This window comes from Opisthocomus hoazin, chromosome 6, assembly GCF_030867145.1.
Source record: "Opisthocomus hoazin isolate bOpiHoa1 chromosome 6, bOpiHoa1.hap1, whole genome shotgun sequence".
Taxonomy (NCBI): Eukaryota; Metazoa; Chordata; class Aves; order Opisthocomiformes; family Opisthocomidae; genus Opisthocomus; species Opisthocomus hoazin.
This window is the reverse complement of record NC_134419.1, coordinates 39,932,234-39,949,502: the sequence shown is the minus strand read 5'-3', so window position 1 is coordinate 39,949,502 and position 17,269 is coordinate 39,932,234. Positions and strand designations below refer to the sequence as shown.

Genomic DNA, 17,269 nt, shown 5'->3' with positions numbered 1-17,269 from the left:
CTGTGTTGGGCAGCAGGCCTGGTGGCACTGATGGCATTTTCTGCCTCTTTGGCTTCTGTAGGTATGTGCTGTTACGTGGGAGGTGCACGTGAAGAGGAGACAGAGAGGAAGTCGCCATCGGAGGATCCCGTCCTTTGGAGCCGGGCCTGAGTCGCTCAGCCAGCTGACTGGCGTGAGTACCCTGACGGGGAGGGGAAGGAGCCCGTCGCTGGGAGATCTCAGCTGGGCTTCGGGCGCCAAAATCGCCTCAGTCACTGGCAGGGAAGGAGTTTTTCTTCCTGGTAGCAGCCTGCCCGGGTTGGGCAGCAGAAAGCTACATGTTGGTGAGAGTACCGTTGTATTATATGGGGTTTTTTTGGTAAGTGAGCCAGTCAGAAGTGCCAGTTCTTGAAAAAGGATCAAGCTCCAAGTGCTGTTTTTTTGCTGAATCACAAGTGCATTAGATAAAACACAGTAGTCCCAGCAAGGATTAAATTCAACTTTCCCACCATCAGGTGTGCTCCTTGTTTATTATCTGCATTTGTGACATCCTTTTCCATCCAAGCTCTTTTCTGTTTATTCTAAGGCTGATGCCAATGAACACCTTCAGCTGAGGTCAGAAACATACGGAGGTAGTGGGGTTCTGGAATTGGGGTGAGGGTTAGGTTTTGAGATAAGGCAGCACTGTGCCAGAAACCAGAGCAGCCACAGTGAGAGTGAGCTTAGAGGAAGCAGGAAGATGGAGCTTTCATTTTTTCCGCTGAGCTTTTGGGAACAGATGGAGAGTCGACAAGGCAGAGATGCTGGAAGGGACAGTGTGTTTCAGATGTTTTCCTTAATGTCTTCCCAGTCTGCTCATAGATTCGTAGCTCCTGCTTATTCAGCACAGGGCAGTGAGTATAGGATGTGGAAACTCCCAACGCCTCCAGAGGTGGATGTTCCCCAGGGCCTGTCGAGCTGTGGTTTTTTGGGCTAAGGAACTTTGGACACAAAGGGTCGTGGGAGCAGCTCGTGGCCTGATGGGCAGCGTCTTTGTTTGCTTCATTACCAGTCAGCCCAGTGAAGGATCTGGACTTTCTGGATGGAGACAGTGACTCAGGAGCATCTTGACTGAGCCCTGCACTGACGCTAATAGGCCAGTCCTGCCTCTCTAAATGGCCAGTGTTGTGTTTTTTAATCTGGTTAGAAGCCAGGAAGATCTAATCAGAGCCCAGCAGTGCGCTCAGAAGCAGTCATTATCATTACTTAGTCATCCAGTTGCTGTTTCTTTGCTCTGACAAGAAGTGTTGATGTGATGGGAGGGGATGGGCAAGGATCAGCTTTTGTCCTCATCTTCTGGAAGAGGTTCAAGCATGCTTCCTCTCAGTACACCTATACCTGAGTGTTGCCCTTAGAGGACAGGTTTAAAGTCAGTGAGGCCTTCAAAACTCGGTGGCAGGCACAGTTTGAGGGAGAGGAATCAACGAGAAGGGGAAACCAAAGCCCTCCTTAACTCTCAAAGGCAATGACTTGCCGTTGTGAACTGCGAGATATGATTGCTCTCTCCTTAGCCTGCAGAGTTACAAATGTCACTGGTTAGTAATTCCAGCCAACTGGCCACGTTAGAGGGAAACCCAGATTTCTCCTCAGCCTGGTGTTAAGGGCTGGATCGCTACTTATTGGTGACACACACAGCAAGTACGCTGGGCAGAACTGCTGGCGCTTAATTTCCGTGAATGCCCTGGCTTGTAGCAGACACGTTGCTGCTCTTGGCTCTGCAGTTCTGTTCCTGAAGAACAGCGGGTCGGCGGTCGATAGCCTGATTGGGTATTCGCTTGTCTTTAGCAATTAGGGTGCAGGGAAAAGCATCAGGAAGATGCTGAGATGGAGAGAGAGCACAGTCTGAATTTTCTTTGCAGCTTCTGCTAGTTCCCTTCTTTACTGTGCTCCTGCCTCTCCTTTTTTATCCTTGACAACCTGCCAAATGACTGTTATTAGAAGAGGCAGTAAGCTTGGGTGCTGGCCCGGAGATATACTAAAAAGTGTTCTGAGTCTGCAGAAATATGAGGGAATTTTATAAAAAATCAGCTGCCTTGTGTGTCATATAGGAGGTGGTTTTTGTCCTGACCATACCTTAAGGTTGATTTAAGCTCTACAGCATGAAGGTTAAGAGCACTGGTAGAACAGCTAGAGCTATTACAGAAGCTTTTAATATTGATTGGGCTGTATTCTGTTACCTTCACAGCCAGCGGCGCTTTTCGTTGAGTGAGGTCCTGCTTGGGTCAGTGCGGATGGCTCTGGCCTAAACTAAACCTGTTGGGCGAAGTGCCATTGATGGTCTTCTGTTGTAGGGGCACAGAGCCTGGGTTCTCCTGCCACACGCAGTCCGGGGATCACCGAGCGCGATCGTTGCGTCCCACGCCCCAGGTTGGCGTGTATGCCCCGAATCGCAGCACGCAGGTTTTGCTTCCCTTTTGCCGGAGCATAAGTGGTGGTACAGGGTGTGGAGGCCGGGAGGTGCTTCCGTGCCAGGTGAGGATGTGTGTTTTGTTGGCTGCGTGCTGTAACCACCATTCATTTCACTGAATCACAGCATGGTCGGGGTTGGAAGGGACCTCTGTGGGTCACCCAGCCCAACCCCCTGCCGAAGCAGGGTTCACCCAGAGCAGGCTGCACAGCACCGCGTCCAGGTGGGGTTTGGATATCTCCAGAGAAGGAGACTCCACAACCTCCCTGGGCAGCCTGGGCCAGGGCTCCATCACCCTCAGAGGGAAGAAGTTCTTCCTCATGTTCAGACGGAGCTTCCTCTGCTTCAGTTTGTGCCCATTGCCCCTTGTCCTGTCACTGGGCACCACTGGAAAGAGTCTGGCCCCATCCTCCTGACACCCATCCTGCAGATATTTATGGGCATTTCTAAGGTCCCCTCTCAGCCTTCTCTTCTCCAGGCTGAACAAGCCCAGCTCCCTCAGCCTCTCCTCGTAGGACAGATGCTCTAGTTCCCTCACCATCCTCGTAGCCCTCTGCTGGACTTGGATGAGCATAGCTGAGCCCTAAGTTTTTATCCCTGCAGTGCCGTGTGTAGCAGGTCCTGAATTGCACAAAACTGCTTGGGCCAGGGTCAGCAGCTGTTCCAGGTAGATGGGTGAGGTGATACTTTCTTCTACGTGCGAGAGTTTCAGTAGGTCAGGGGGTCGGTGGGAGCTGGGAGGAGCTGCTAATGGGGTGACTGCTACACAGCTGATCGCTCCCAGCTTGTGCTGGGGGGAGGCAGTGCCTCCCAGCTCCCGTGGAGTTCTCCGGTCGGTGGGAGCCATGCCTCTTGCAGGAGTCTGCCTTAAGGTGCTGTACATCCCAAGTCCTGGTCAGCTGCGATCCTACCAGGTAGTGTTTTATTCTAAGTGAGGGATCACCAGCCAACAGCGTAACCCTTATCTCCAGCAGCCAGAAGGGACGCTGGGACAGTTCTTCGTCCTTCAGCAAGGAAGCCAAATCATGCGTTGGCTTTTCTCAGCCCTTTGAGAAAATTTTCCAGCAGTTTGTCTTGTAGCCTGCACTGTTCTCTGTACGCTTAGCAGGTTATGTGCTTCCACACATAGTATTTGTGTTATTAATGCACACGTTATTGTTGCAAGGGCCTCTTGCCAGCCCTTAACTCCTGTCCTGCAGATGAAGGTCCTACCTAGAGCCCTTAAAAGGCGCGTGTACATCTTGACAAAGAGTTTTGCCTAGCCTCTGATGACAGCCCGAGCCCCTTGGTGCCGCACAGGTTCAGCTGTAAGTGCTCATGGAGTCCCGGTGCGGGTGCCCTGAGCTGCCTGGCAGGGTGCAGGGGCTGCTGGCAGCGGTGGTCCCTTCTGCGAGGACGTGGGTGCCCATCGCTGGGGAGAGCTGAGCCACGGACTTCAGGCTCAGGTCTGAGGCATCTGAGGGTGTTGGGAGCTTTGGGGCAAGCTAGGGCTCATCTCTGACGGCAGGGAGGGTGCTGTGAAACCATCCTAACCAGAACCCAGGTGGCTGTTTGGTAACAGAGCAGAAGGTCCAGCCTGGCAGGGCGAGGGGTGAGTGAGTTTGTGCTCGTTCACCGTGCTGGGTGGAACTCCAGCAGCAGCGTGTTGTTTTGGCCGAGTTTCATTTTGCAATTCAAACCCGAGAACTCGGAGGGAACTGAACTAAAAGCGCGAGCATGATGCAAGCTTGCTTGCCTTCCTCCTCCATTTGCAGAACCGAAGTAAGATCAATCCCGTTTGCTTAGCATCTCCCAGGTCTACCAAAAGCACCTCCTTTTCTGAGCTGTATGTCCCAGCACCGCTTTGAGCTCTTGTGGTGGCTGGAGAGCCTAGCCACACGGCGTGTTGGGGTGGCACAGAAGAACTAGTATGGCTGTGGGGCACAAAACTGCGTGGATTGTGCAGCAAACTTTCCAGGGTAGCTGATAATTAGAACAACCCGCTGCCTCCAGTGAAGGGATGTTTTCATGACTGTGGTAGCAAAACAGCCATGGTGAGGGTAGCCTTGTCCAGGGGCTGCTAGAGCAGTGGTCCAGAGTGTACTAGAACTGGTGTCTGTCCTTCCTTTGCTGTGCAAATGGTGTTGTCCCTTTTGCTCTTCCCTTCAGCTGTTGTGGTGGTGATGTCTTTCGCAGAGCCATGAGGAGCATGGGTGGAAAATACAGCTGTGATCGCGCAGCAGCGGGTGCCAGGGAAATGGCAACGCCTGGTGCGCAGTTGCTGTGGGTTGATGGTGAAACAGGAGCGCTTCGTAAAGCTTTTTATCCTGTGCTAAAGGTTGGCTTTGGAAGCAACCAAGCTATGGGGCCGTGCAGCCAAAGCTCGCTGCCCAGCTGGCCCTTGACGCTAGTGGAATAGCAAATCCCGTGAAAACGCGGTGTTCCAGCGAAGTGGCTGCCTGTAGCAGAAACTCTTCCTTCCTTGCCAAGCTCTTTTAAGGTTGTCTAAGCTGGTTCCTGCAAAGACCAGAAGTGTTTCAGACCCCGTCCTTCACCTGAGCTTTCCTGTCGAAGTTTGGATCTGAGCCAGCCCCTGGATCCTTCCCTACTTTGCCTCTCCCTCGGTGCCACTCTTTCGTTCAGTAGCTGGTGTTTTTGTGGTATGGTTTCTACTCTCAACATTTTTATCACAATCATTTTTATTACCTGAAGACAAACTATCAGAGGCACATTTATAATCCCCTGCTACGCAGCAAGGAGGGCTTCCAGCTGACACGCTCTCATGTGATCCAGGCTCCACGACAGACTTCAAGGAGATCAAGGAGGTGATCTTCGGGTGGCGAGGGAGCTGTTGGATAAACGAGTATATTTCGAGTAGTTGGAGCTGGCGATGACTGCACAGCTTACTTTGGACAATGCTGTGGGCTTTTTTGTTGGCTTGCCTGGTTTGTTTTGAGAACAACATGGGTTTTGGGGGGGTTTGGGGTTTGTTGGGGTTTTTTCCAGAGAGGACAGTGGGGTCTGACCATTTGAAACATGCTGTTTTCCATCATCCTTTATTCTGACTGTTGATACATCTGAAGTAACTCTCTTCCTCCTCCACCCAAACCAAATACACCTGGCTTTCAAAGGGGCGGGAGTTTAAACCTAGATCAATCAGCAAATAGCGTCTGGTATCTCCTGGGGTAAATGAAACCAAAGCCCCAGGTACAGGCTCCCCAACAGCAGTCTGTTGGGATGTGGTAGTAAACGTGGGCTCGGGGGCCCTTTGTTTAGTGTAGTTAGAACCACCAGTGGTATGTTCACACTGAGATGTGAGATCGGCCTGAAATGAAGTTGGACTAGATGACCCACAGAGGTCCCTTCCAACCCCTACCATTCTGTGCTTCTGTGAAGTAATATTAACTAGCATTTTCCACCCTCCCCTGGCCCCTGAGCTGATACACCAGGTCAGAATTGTGCCTGTATTGGCTAACAATGCAATGCTTCGTGTGGTGGGAGTAAGAACTGGGATGCTGAAAGGTGCAGTGGGGAGGAGAAGGGAGAGCTGGTGCTGCTGGCAGAACCTCAGTCCGCGTTTCACAGTGCAGCAGGATGGGTTTACGTGTGTAGGTATCTGGAGACCTTTGTTCTGTGTCCTTCACAAACGTTTTACTGAAAGAATCTGAGGTTGGAGTAAGCATTGACCCAGGCAGGTAACCTTTGCTCTGCGCCCTTCTGCAAGCAGCAGCCCTTGCCATCTAGGTCTTGTGTGAGCGCCGAGATGCTTGCCTTGCAACATTCTTCAGTACATTTTATGTCAGCCTGAGTTTGGCAGCGGATCAATGCCTGTACGTGAACCTTTGAGGAATCAAAACCCGGAGGCGGGCTGCAGATAAAGACGTGCTGGAGCCTCAGTCACGAGAGCCAGCGGTGCTTGGTGCACTGGCTGCCGCGGTCTGGTGGCAAAGGAACGGTACCGAGAGACTTGAGGGCCTCCTGCAGATAATTTCCGCTGTTCAGCTACCACTTGGTCTTGCACGAACCAGTCTCCAGTGTCTGATTTCAGGAAGTCTTGGTGGCGGTTGGTTGTTCCGCAGGCCTTCACCGTGGAAGGAAGGGTGATCCTGTGCCGCCGCTCGCCTTCCTTACCACGGGGCTGCTCACGCTCCTAAAAGCTGGCACCTCCGCTGCTGTCTTTGGGCTGTCGAAAGGGGAGCCGGGCTGCACTGTGGTGGGGATGAAAGCTCCTCTGATGCCCGTGATGGTGCCTATGCTGTGGGCATAGAACATGTAAGAGCCATGCAAGCAGTCAGCTTCCCTTTGGGTCACGTCAGGTATGCTACAAATCTCAGCTGCCAAGTGCCGAAGCTTTAGCTGCCGCTTCAGCTCCTGCCTGTTGAAACAGGATCTGCTGTGTCCAGTGCTGATGAAAATATTCCCTGCTTGACAAGCAGATGCTGCTTGTTTGGTTGTTTTTTTTAAAAAAGGTGCTTTTTCAAGTACTTTCCCTGTACTCCAGTATTTCTCCAGGTCTCCCAGTCATTTTCCTTTCCGAAGTGCATCCCATTCCCATGCTACAATGAGGTGTCACCTCCAAACTGTCTCTCCTTCCGCCAGCTCCCGCGCTGCAGGAAGAGCCAGTGTCTTCGGCAGCGGCGGTGGCAGGGAGTGACAGGGTGGCTGGGGGTGAGCGAGCCTGGTGACGGGTCCGGGTGACTAAGAACCAGCTGGCTAATTAAAGCACATGGTAGGAGGGGCAAAGTATTTAAGGGTGCCGGCAAGAGAGGGAGAGATGCCTCCACAAATTTCTCGTTACACCTCGGCAGCCGAGTGACTGGGCAGCGCAGTGAAAGGTTTCCTTAGCTCTTTCGTGCTGCTTATGGAGTGACATCAAGGGACGAAGAAAATGGCACCATTGACTGAAAAGCCGGAATCAAGGTGAGGACACCGGCCGATGTTTTCGTCCCGGTTAGCCGAAGCCTAGCCCTCCTACAGCTGCTGTGAGCCGAGCTCCCGGGGCTGTACGTGGCGCTGGGGTGTGCAGCGAGTGGGTCGGTCTGCTGGGACAGGGCACGCTGATTTCCCGATCCCTGTTTTCGTTTGGATGGGTGTTTCCAGCTGCTGCTTGGAAAGAGAGGAGATACCAAGGCAGTTATTACATGGGTCGGTGTTCTCCTGAAGGGAGATGGGCAGGTCCGTGCCTCCCTACCCCAATGACTGGATCTTGCTTCGGACTGTTTCTATGGGAAGGAGGGATTGAAAGCAATTCCTGAATGCTGATTCCGAGTCCATTGCCAGAATGAAAGTGGTGAGAATGGATTCTCAGCAATATGTGTATTTGGTCGCTGGAGGCTAGAGCAGTCGAGGGAAGGGAATATGAGGACTGGCTCCTGGAATGAGATGAGGACTGGCTTCTGGAATGAGATTTTCTGCTATTTCTGGAGACCCTTGGAATGTCAGACTGTTGCTTAACCCAGTGGTTTGGTGCTCTCGGAGCGCGCTGAGTGCTCAGTGGAGGAGCAGTCGCTGTGTTACTCATCCCGATGATGATCGTCAATCACCATTGATGGAGCCCTGGAACAGGCTGCCCAGGGAGGTTGTGGAGTCTCCTTCTCTGGAGATATCCAGCCCCACCTGGACAAGGTCCTGTGCAGCCTGCTCTGGGTGACCCTGCTTCGGCAGGGGGTTGGGCTGGGTGACCCACAGAGGTCCCTGCCAACCCCGACCATTCTGTGATTCTGTGATCCCAGCGTGTAGGTGACTTCAGAGGCACCGCGGTCTGGGAAGGCTGACGAGCAGCACTCCAGCCTGAATTCCCTGGCAGGCACAGCTTCGCTGGCCGGCCCTGGATGCGTGACGGTGACCAGCCTTCTGGGCTTTGCTGGGACCTTTTGGTGCCTGATACTTGGGTAGCTGAATTGGTTCCCTGGCAGTTTTCCTAATGTAGCCATGCCTCCACGTTGGTAAAGGCAGAGGAGAACGACCCTGCCTAATTTCAGGTTGCATTCCTAGGCTTGTTGAAGGTGTGCTGGAAGTGTGGTACGCCTGGCTCCACATACACATCAGCTAGACTTAGCTTTATGTGGTTCCCTGGAGATTGTTGCTGCTGTGAGTAAACAAGACTGACTCTCAGACGGGTTTTGATTGTTCTGGAAATATAGAGAGCAACCTGTAAGCTGGATACCTGCACCTTGTGCCAGCTCAGCTGATTTTGGACGGAGGCACGAATCTTCCATCTCTGCAGAAAACAGGAATATCACCTATATAGCTGATATACTTAGCTGTTGCTTAGTGAGTGTTTGGGCAGAGCTTCAAAACAGGTAGTGCTAGCAGAGGTCGTAATTAAACATTAACGTTTGGTGTGGGTGCCACTGCGAGCATTCGTTAACGCCTGTGCAGATCCTTGGCCCTACACAGCTAGAGTCTGGGGATGGGGCTGGGATGCTGGAAAGTGCTCTGCAGCATTAATGTGTCTGGTTTGTACGTCGGAGGTGCATCAGAATCTTCTCTCTACCCTCAGTTTTGTGAAAGGCTTGTAATCTGCATGTGAACTTTGTGATACTAGTCAATCTCTAATTACTATTTCTACTTAACGCAACTTCCTTTTATTTACTGCTTTTTTTGAGTGTGTGTGGTGGAGGGGAGGACAGCCTTTGTCGTCTTTGTTATACAGAATCACGCAAGAGAAGCTGCTGGGTGTTGTTTAGATGATCTAATCGATCGCATTTATAGAATGCCATTCACTGTGGCAAATGCCGCGTAGTGTTTGTGTCCCTCAGCGCTGCAGCCAGCTGAACGGCTCCGTTGTCACACGTCGCTGGGGCTGCGTATTTATGGCGGTCGCTCTGCCAAGGCAGAAGCGGGCCCGTGTCGGAGGGGTACAGAGGGTTACGTGCAGTACGCAGGGCACCCCAGCTGCCCAGCTCTGCCGGGCAGTAGCGGAGCAGCCTGAACGCGGTGGATCTGGCGGAGCAGCCTGAACTCGGTGGATCTTCCATTTCTTCCAGCTGAAGCGCAAAACCAGCATCCTCTTGGCTGGGTGCAGTCAGCGTGGGTTGTCTGGAAGATTCCCCTTTTGCAAAAAGGTGAATCTGGTGTCAGTGAATGAATTACACCTGAACAGTAAATAAATCTCGGTTTCAGTAGTCAGTGCTCCCTGCCCAGATCATAGAATCATAGAAAGCTTTGGGTCGGAAGGGACCCCTAGAGGTCATCTAGTCCAACCCCCCCGCAGCGAGCAGGGACACCGCTAACTAGATCAGGTTGCTCAGAGCCCTGTCCAACCTGGTCTTGTATGTTTCCAGGGATGGGGCCTCCACTGCCTCTCTGGGCAACCCGTTCCCGTGTTTCACCACCCTCATTGTAAAGAATTTCTTCCTTATATCCAGCCTAAACCTACCCTGTTTTAGTTTAAAACCATTACCCCTCATCCTGTCACTGCTGTCTCTACTAAAAAGATTGTCCCCATCTTTCCTATCGGCTCCCTTTAAGTACTGAAAGGCTGCAATCAGGTCTCCCCACAGCCTTCTCTTCTCCAGGCTGAACAAGCCCAACTCTCTCAGCCTGTCCTCATAGGAGAGGTGCTCCAGCCCTCGGATCATTTTTGTAGCCCTCCTTTGGACCCGCTCCAACAGTTCCATGTCCTTCTTGTGCTGAGGGCTCCAGAGCTGAACGCAGGACTCCAGGTGAGGTCTCACCAGAGCAGAGTAGAGGGGCAGAATCACCCCTCTCGACCTGCTGGCCACGCTTCTCTTGATGCAGCCCAGGACACGGTTGGCCCTCTGGGCTGCCAGCGCACATTGCCGGCTCATGTCCAGCCTTTCGTCTATCAGTACCCCCAAGTCCCTCTCAGCAGAGCTGCTCTCGATCCTTTCATCCCCCAGCCTGTATTGATAGCGGGGATTACCCCAACCCAGGTGTAGGACCTTGCACTTGGCCTTGTTGAACCTCATGAGGTTCACACAGGCCCACCTCTCCAGCTTGTCCAGGTCCCTCTGGATGGCATCCCGTCCTTCTGGTGTCTCAACCGTACCACTCAGCTTGGTGTCATCTGCAAGCTTGCTGAGGGTACACTCGATGTCGCTGTCCATGTCATTGATAAATATATTGAACAGCACCGGTCCCAGTACGGACCCCTGAGGGACTCCACTCATCACTGGTCTCCATCTGGACATTGAGCCGTTGACCACTACCCTTTGGCTGCGACACATTCCTGTGCGAGTCTCCCCTCAGTTCAGTCTCCCGAGCGGTCCCGGGTCGCGGTGTGCTGTTCAATGATTCGCAGCGTTCCCTCTGAGCTGTCGACCGGAGCGCTGTGCCCGGGAGCTCCCTTCAACAGGACGTGTATCAGCTTCTTTGTTGGGCGCTCCCAGCTGTGAGGCGTTGGCGTGCGTATGGCAGAGAAACCTGAGCGACCGCGGCTGCTGCTGCTCTCGAACGCTGCGCCTTGTGCCTCTGGCTGAGGCGAAGGTGGGATTTTGTTTAAAATACCCTAGAAACTTTTGGTTTTCTTTCTGAAGTTTTAAAATATTCGTGAGAGCTGCTTGGGCGTATGGCTGTGGCACGAAGGCCTTTGTTTCCATAGCAGGCACGGGTGATATGTGGGCCACAACGACTGTCACTGTGGTCACAGCTGTCAGATGCAGAAAGCAGAGGGCAGCCGTGACGGACTCGGGAAGAAGTCAAAGCCCAGTTACAGCGGGTTTAAAATCTGTTGACAGGAGAAGAAATGTTTTTGACTGCAAGGGTGCTGCTGAGAGCAGCTGGCTAAGCCGGAGGGAGTGGGCGATGCCCTGCACATTGGGCTGCGCCGCTGTCTGCCCTGCGCTGAGCAGCCCTCTGGCTGGCTGTCCTCCGAGCGGAGCAAGGGGTTGGTGGCTCGAGCAGGAGCCACCTTCCATCCCCACAACCCTGTAAGTGTCAGTCGGCGTCACTTGGTGAAGATTTGGCCACTGATGCAAAACTACTCCAGTCTGTTTCTTTGCAGGCAGGTCCTTGTAGTCATCAAATCGCCATGTGAACTAGCGCTGGCCAGAGAAGTGTTTTTAGTAGACAGGCCAGTATTAGAACGGAGCAAAAAAGGTGCCCCATTGAGTTGGATTGAGAACTGGCTGAATGGCAGAACTCAGAGGGTTGTCATCAGCGACACTGAGTCTAGTTGGAGGCCGGTAACTAGTGGTGTCCCTCAGGGGTCAGTACTGGGCCCAGTCTTGTTTAACTTCTTCATCAACGACCTGGATGAAGAGTTAGAATGTACCCTCAGCAAGTTTGCTGATGACACCAAACTGGGAGGAGTGGTGGATACAGCAGAAGGCTGTGCTGCTATTCAGCATGACCTGGACAGGCTGGAAAGTTGGGCAGAGAGGAACCTAATGAGGTTCAGTAAGGGCAAGTGCAGGGTCATGCACCTGGGGAGGAACAACCCCAGGCACCAGTACAGGCTGGGGCTGACCTGCTGGAGAGCAGCTCTGTGGAGAGGGGCTGGGAGTGCTGGGGGACGACAGGTTGACCATGAGCCAGCAGTGTGCCCTGGGTGCCAAGAAGGCCAATGGGATCCTGGGGTGCATTAGGAGGAGTGTGGCCAGCAGGTCGAGGGAGGTTCTCCTCCCCCTCTGCTCTGCCCTAGTGAGGCCTCATCTGGAGTACTGTGTCCAGTTCTGGGCTCCCCAGTTCAAGAAAGATGAGGAGCTACGGGAGAGAGTCCAGTGGAGGGCTATGAGGATGGTGAGCGGACTGGAGCATCTCTCCTACGAGGAGAGGCTGAGGGAGCTGGGCTTGTTCAGCCTGGAGAAGAGAAGGCTGCGAGGGGACCTTAGAAATGCCTCTAAATATCTGCAGGGTGGGTGTCAGGAGGACGGGGCCAGACTCTTTTCAGGGGTGCCCAGCGACAGGACAAGGGGCAACGGGCACAAACTGAAGCAGAGGAAGTTCCAGCTGAACATGAGGAAGAACTTCTTCCCTCTGAGGGTGATGGAGCCCTGGCCCAGGCTGCCCAGGGAGGCTGTGGAGTCTCCTTCTCTGGAGATATTCCAGCGCCGCCTGGACAAGTTCCTGTGCAGCCTGCTCTGGGTGATCCTGCTTCAGCAGGAGGGTTGGACTAGATGACCCACAGTGGTCCCTTCCAACCCCGAACGTTCTGTGATTCTGTGAAAAAAGCCAATTTACCTTTTCAACCTCCTTTTCTGCTGTTGGGCATGGCAGCTGCAGGCTTCGCTCGCTGGTGCTGTGACATTAAGCAGAGTTTAGACTTGGGACTGCCAGCCTTTTAAAGAATCTTCCACCGTTTGCCAGATTTTACCGAGGTGGGTGACAACAGGCAGAGCAGGGCCTTCGGAAATGCCGGTTTACAGCCTTGCAAAACGGAGACTCGGAGGTGCGATCGCCTGCTAAAAAATGCAAGGGTGCGGGTGAGCGGAGGGAGGAAGAGCTGCTTGAGCAACGAAGTTGCGTTGGTGCAGAATGATTTAGCCAGAGCTGTTGACGAATTAAATTCCAATTTGTTGCAAATCAGAATTAAATTCCAAGTTGCAAATCGGAAGCAGAGTTCAAGCCACGAGAGGGGAGCAGGGGAGGAGGCCTGAGGAGCCGGGAGGTCCTTTTCTGCCCCCAAAGTGGTGATCGTGAGCCGAGTTGGCTCAGGTTGCAGCTGAGCGCCGTTAACACTGAAGGTGGTGGCTGTGAGGTGACTTAGTTCAAAAGCGTCTCTTAGAGCCACATCTCCTAGCTTGCATTTCCTATTTGACTTCGGAGAGTGGCACGTTCCTCATAAGTCGCACAAAAACTGGCGGGTGTGCCCTGGGGAACTGAATTTTGCCCAACAGGAAGGAAACAAGCATGCACCATATTTGAAAAAACAATAAAATAGCAGCGATACTGCAGATGAAATATGGTTTATTTATTCCAACAGCTGTAAGTTCAGTTATTTATGAGAACACCTTATCCAAGCTTGCGTTCTGTGCTGCCGCTTGTTTCATTCAGTGAGCTTTCGCTGCTCCCTCTCGGCTATCTCGCCGCTCGCGGAAGAGCGCGGTGAGGCCACTGCCTTGCGCGGAATTGCTGCGGTTCTGCTGCGTGCCCTGCTTGCTCACGCATCTGTTTGCGACACTTGGGAGCATAATGTCTTCCGAAGGGATGACAGGATGTTCTTTAACCCTTCAAATAAAAATGACAGGCAACATATTCTTCCAGGAGAAGAGAATAATGATACTTGGAGAGAGAGCTGATTGCCTGCGTTAGCCTGGCGCTGCCTCCTATATTCCAATTATTTTTTCCTGCCTCATTCATGAGAAGCACAGAGCTGTGCTTCCCAGCAAGTTCCTTTGAGCCGAGGGAGCGTCGTGGCAGGAGGCGTGGGCTGCCGGGCAGCCCTTTGCCCGCTCCCCAGCTCTGGGGTTGGGCAGAGCGCCTGGGTCGGGGATGCGGTGGCAGCCAGCCCAGGGAGAGGGGCTGAGCAGGGGAGCGCTGGTGTGGGGGGCCTGGGCCGCTGGAAAGCGAGTTTTGTGGTTGCTGATCAACCCTGCAGTCTGAAAGCCTTGCCTCCTAGGTTATACTAATGCAATTAAGAATTTGATTTTTCTTTTTAAGTGCAGCCACAGATCACTTAACGCTCCTGTGTATGGAGAGAGAAATTTGAACGTGTAAAAAATCTCAGACCTGAGAAGATAAAGCAGGAGCCCAAATCTCAGGAAGAGGAGGGACCTGCCCTGTTGGTTTTGAATGCTCATCTCATGTTCGGCGACTGTTTTAAAATCCTGTGCAGGTCATCAGAGCTGTCAATAATATCGAGAGGAGAAATGAAAGGAAATTACTTTTCCCCACACACACATCAGACCACCAAAAATAACCACCGCCCGCCACTCTTCGCTGAGCTACCAGTGACTTAAGAGCGCGTGTCCTTCTTGGAGCTATTACTGAGCTGTTTGTTACCCCCTGCCGTTGCGGGGGGGGTACTCGAGTGTTTAGAGCGTGTGAGATAATCCAGAGACATGCTCTGTAGAAGTGGTTGCCACTTATCTGCATTCCTCCTAAATAGGCTTCGAAACGCACTGCGCTCTTTTCCACACCAAGTAGGGAAGGAGCTGCAGCCTTTGAAGGAGTGCGCTGGGGCAGAAAGGGAGGAAGGAAGCCTGGACGTCCATCTAGAGGTACGGCCGAAGCGGCGAGGAGCTGGTGGATGTTACGTATGGACATCGGCATGTCCAGGGTTACGGCTGCTGGCAGAGGAATTCCGTACCTGTCGTTGTGTTTTGGATGTCTGCGGCTTGGAAGCCTTCGTGGCTGCGTCTGTCGCACTGCGGGAAGGGCACGAGTTCCAGCCTGGCGAGGAGGCACTGGTGAGCTGGTTAGAGCAGGGAGCTGGAAGGAGATGTTTGGGAGTAGGGGGGTTTTATTATTATTGTTATCATTATTTAATTTGTGTTGTTTTGCCTGATCTGTCAGTACCGGTTTCTCTGTTTTAATATTGACACGAGGGATCTCATTTCTGGTTCCCTTTGAAAAGCTCCCTTCTGAAGTGCTGCTGTGCGTACTTGCATGCGTGTCCACAGGAGTGGCGTGGCCAAGTCTACAGGGAGTTCTCCAGGGGAACTGGGAGCTGCAGATGTTCCCAGATCCACCTGCTTCTACAGCCCGTGGACAGCCTGGCTGGCCAACCTGGCAGGGACAGCTCTGTACAGGGATCACAGAATCATTAAGGTTGGAGAAGACCTCTAACATCATCAAGCCCAACCACCAACCCATCACCACCATGCCTGCTAAACCATGTCCCAAAGTGCCACATCTACAAGGTTTTTGAACCCCTCCAGGGACGGTGACTCCACCACTGCCCTGGACAGCCTGGTCCAATGCCTGACCACTCTTTCAGTAAAGACATTTTTCCTAATATCCAATCTAAACCTCCCCTGACGCAACCTGAGGCCATTGCCTCTCGTCCTATCGCTAGTCATTTGGGAGAAGAGACCAACCCCCACCTCACTACACCCTCCTTTCAGGCAGTTGTAGAGAGCGATGAGGTCTCCCCTCAGCCTCCTCTTCTCCAGAGTGAACAGCCCCAGCTCCTCAGCTGCTCCTCATCAGACTTGTTCTCCAGACCCCTCCCCAGCCTCACTGCCCTTCTCTGGACACACTCCAGCCCCTCCATGTCCTTCTTGGAGTGAGGGGCCCAAAACTGAACACAGCACTCGAGGTTTGGCCTCACCAGTGCCGAGTACAGGGACACGATCCCCTCCCTGTTCCTGCTGGCCACGCTATTGCTGATACCAGCCAGGATGCCGTTGGCCTTCTTGGCCTCATGTTCAGCCGGCTGTTGGTCAACAGCACCCCAAGGTCCTTTTCTGCTGGGCAGCTTTGCAGCCAAAAGGATGCACCATCCCAACGTGACGCTTCGCTGTGCTGGGGCCGTGGAGCCAGATATACCATCTGCCTGGACCGTGTGGCCGGTCCCAAGAGCAGCCTTCAGGCTAGGCGAGGCCCAGCAGGACTTTAGGACGTGGTTTCGGGCAAGCGTATGGGAGGCGGGTAGGAGAACACTGTAGCCCTGATGCAAGAGGGCACTGAGGCATGTTCTCAGCTCCAGGTGTGCACCGTAATTTCCTCAGTCTAACCAGCAGTTATTTCCACCTGCGCGCAGCAAGTCTGTATGCGGGTCCCCAGCTGATCGAAACCAACTTGTAAGTGGCGTTTCTGGAGTTACACCAACCCAGGCGCCCAGAGTTGGTTACGCTCACCCTGAGCACGCCGACTCCGTTCTGTGTATGGGAACCTGCGTTAAGCATGTGTTCCTTGGAGTGCTTCAGTAATGGTGATTGGTTTCACAGTCCGTGAATGCTGAATGCTTGTTGTCTTAATTGAATTCTGTAATTGCTAGGAAGCGTGGGCAAATGTGGAAAAGTCACTCTTCTAGATCTAGTTCTAATGAGTTTGTACACCTCCTCCATTTAATTTTATCGAACTTCTTTAATTATCATTTTATTTTTAACCTCAAATCCCTTCTTTTGAGAAGTAATTTGTTCTTTTAAGGCCAAATACTTGTGCTGTTTTTGGTGTGAATTCTTTTCTTGATGCAACAGAGGCCAGTGCTTCACAGTGAGCAACGCCGAGACTCTTGAATCAAAAAGACATCACTGAAATTGGAGTTTTATGGCGGTTGTGATATCACTGTTTCTAAACAGAGGTGAGACAGTTGAAAAATTACAAAGCACGGGGTCACAAGGCTAATTGCTGGGATGCTGCCGTTGTGGAAGGGGACCTGTGTTGCTCTGGGGTTGCAGCAGCACTGGACCTGGCCTTGGCCCAGACAGTGAGCCGGTGTTTCCCCTTTGCTCTCCTGAAAAGGTGGTAGGCTAGATTCCCCGCCTCATGGAGTTTGTAGAGACCAGAGTTGCTGGGGAAGCTTGGAGTGGAGGAAACTTTCTGATGACTTGCATGAAGCCCCTGGAGAGGGTCAGTGCTGAGGCAGAACTTCTGGGTGCCAGCAACCTCCTCAGCTTCAGAATGGCTTTAATCCTAAAGCTGGCTTGAGGCTTACTGGGGTGCTGCCTCTTCTCGTAGTCTGCTCCCTGCCCTACGAGGGACTTGTGTTTATCCAGTGAGGTTTCCGTACATAGGAGAGCGTGCTACAAACCTCCTTAGCTTGGATAGAAACGGGCTAGAATGAGAGGCTTTCTGCTTTGCTGAAGCTAAGGCATCTTTCTGTAGCCAAAACCAAAAAGAGCATTATTAAGTCTATTTGTCGAAATTTTCAGGCTGTGTTGCCCTTTACTGTTTCAGGGTACTTACGGCTAATAGGAAAGGGTAGAGACAGAGCGGGTACTGCATGGGCAGGCACCATCGTGCAGCAGACCTTGAAGCCAGGCTCAGCTTTTGTGGGTGGCTGGTTTTGGACTG

At 52.7% G+C, this 17,269-nt stretch overlaps 1 protein-coding gene across 45 annotated transcripts in view; it reads left to right on the top strand.

Annotated features, from left to right (window-relative positions):
- Nucleotides 1-17,269, top strand: part of SORBS1 (sorbin and SH3 domain containing 1) — a 217,855-nt gene that overhangs the window by 129,907 nt on the left and 70,679 nt on the right. For 7 of the 45 annotated variants that reach the window (XM_075422797.1, XM_075422798.1, XM_075422796.1 and 4 more), the window contains one exon: nt 62-172. The exons of 2 other annotated variants lie outside the window; for them this stretch is intronic. Coding sequence is in view for 36 of the 43 variants with exons in the window: in XM_075422808.1 (XP_075278923.1) it covers nt 14,636-14,718 (83 nt within the window). In the remaining 7 variants the exon portion in view is untranslated. Of the gene's footprint in view, nt 1-61; nt 173-7,213; nt 7,325-14,535; nt 14,719-17,269 lie in introns of those variants that run through there. 36 more of the 45 variants (XM_075422830.1, XM_075422829.1, XM_075422837.1 and 33 more) reach the window with 19 other exon arrangements.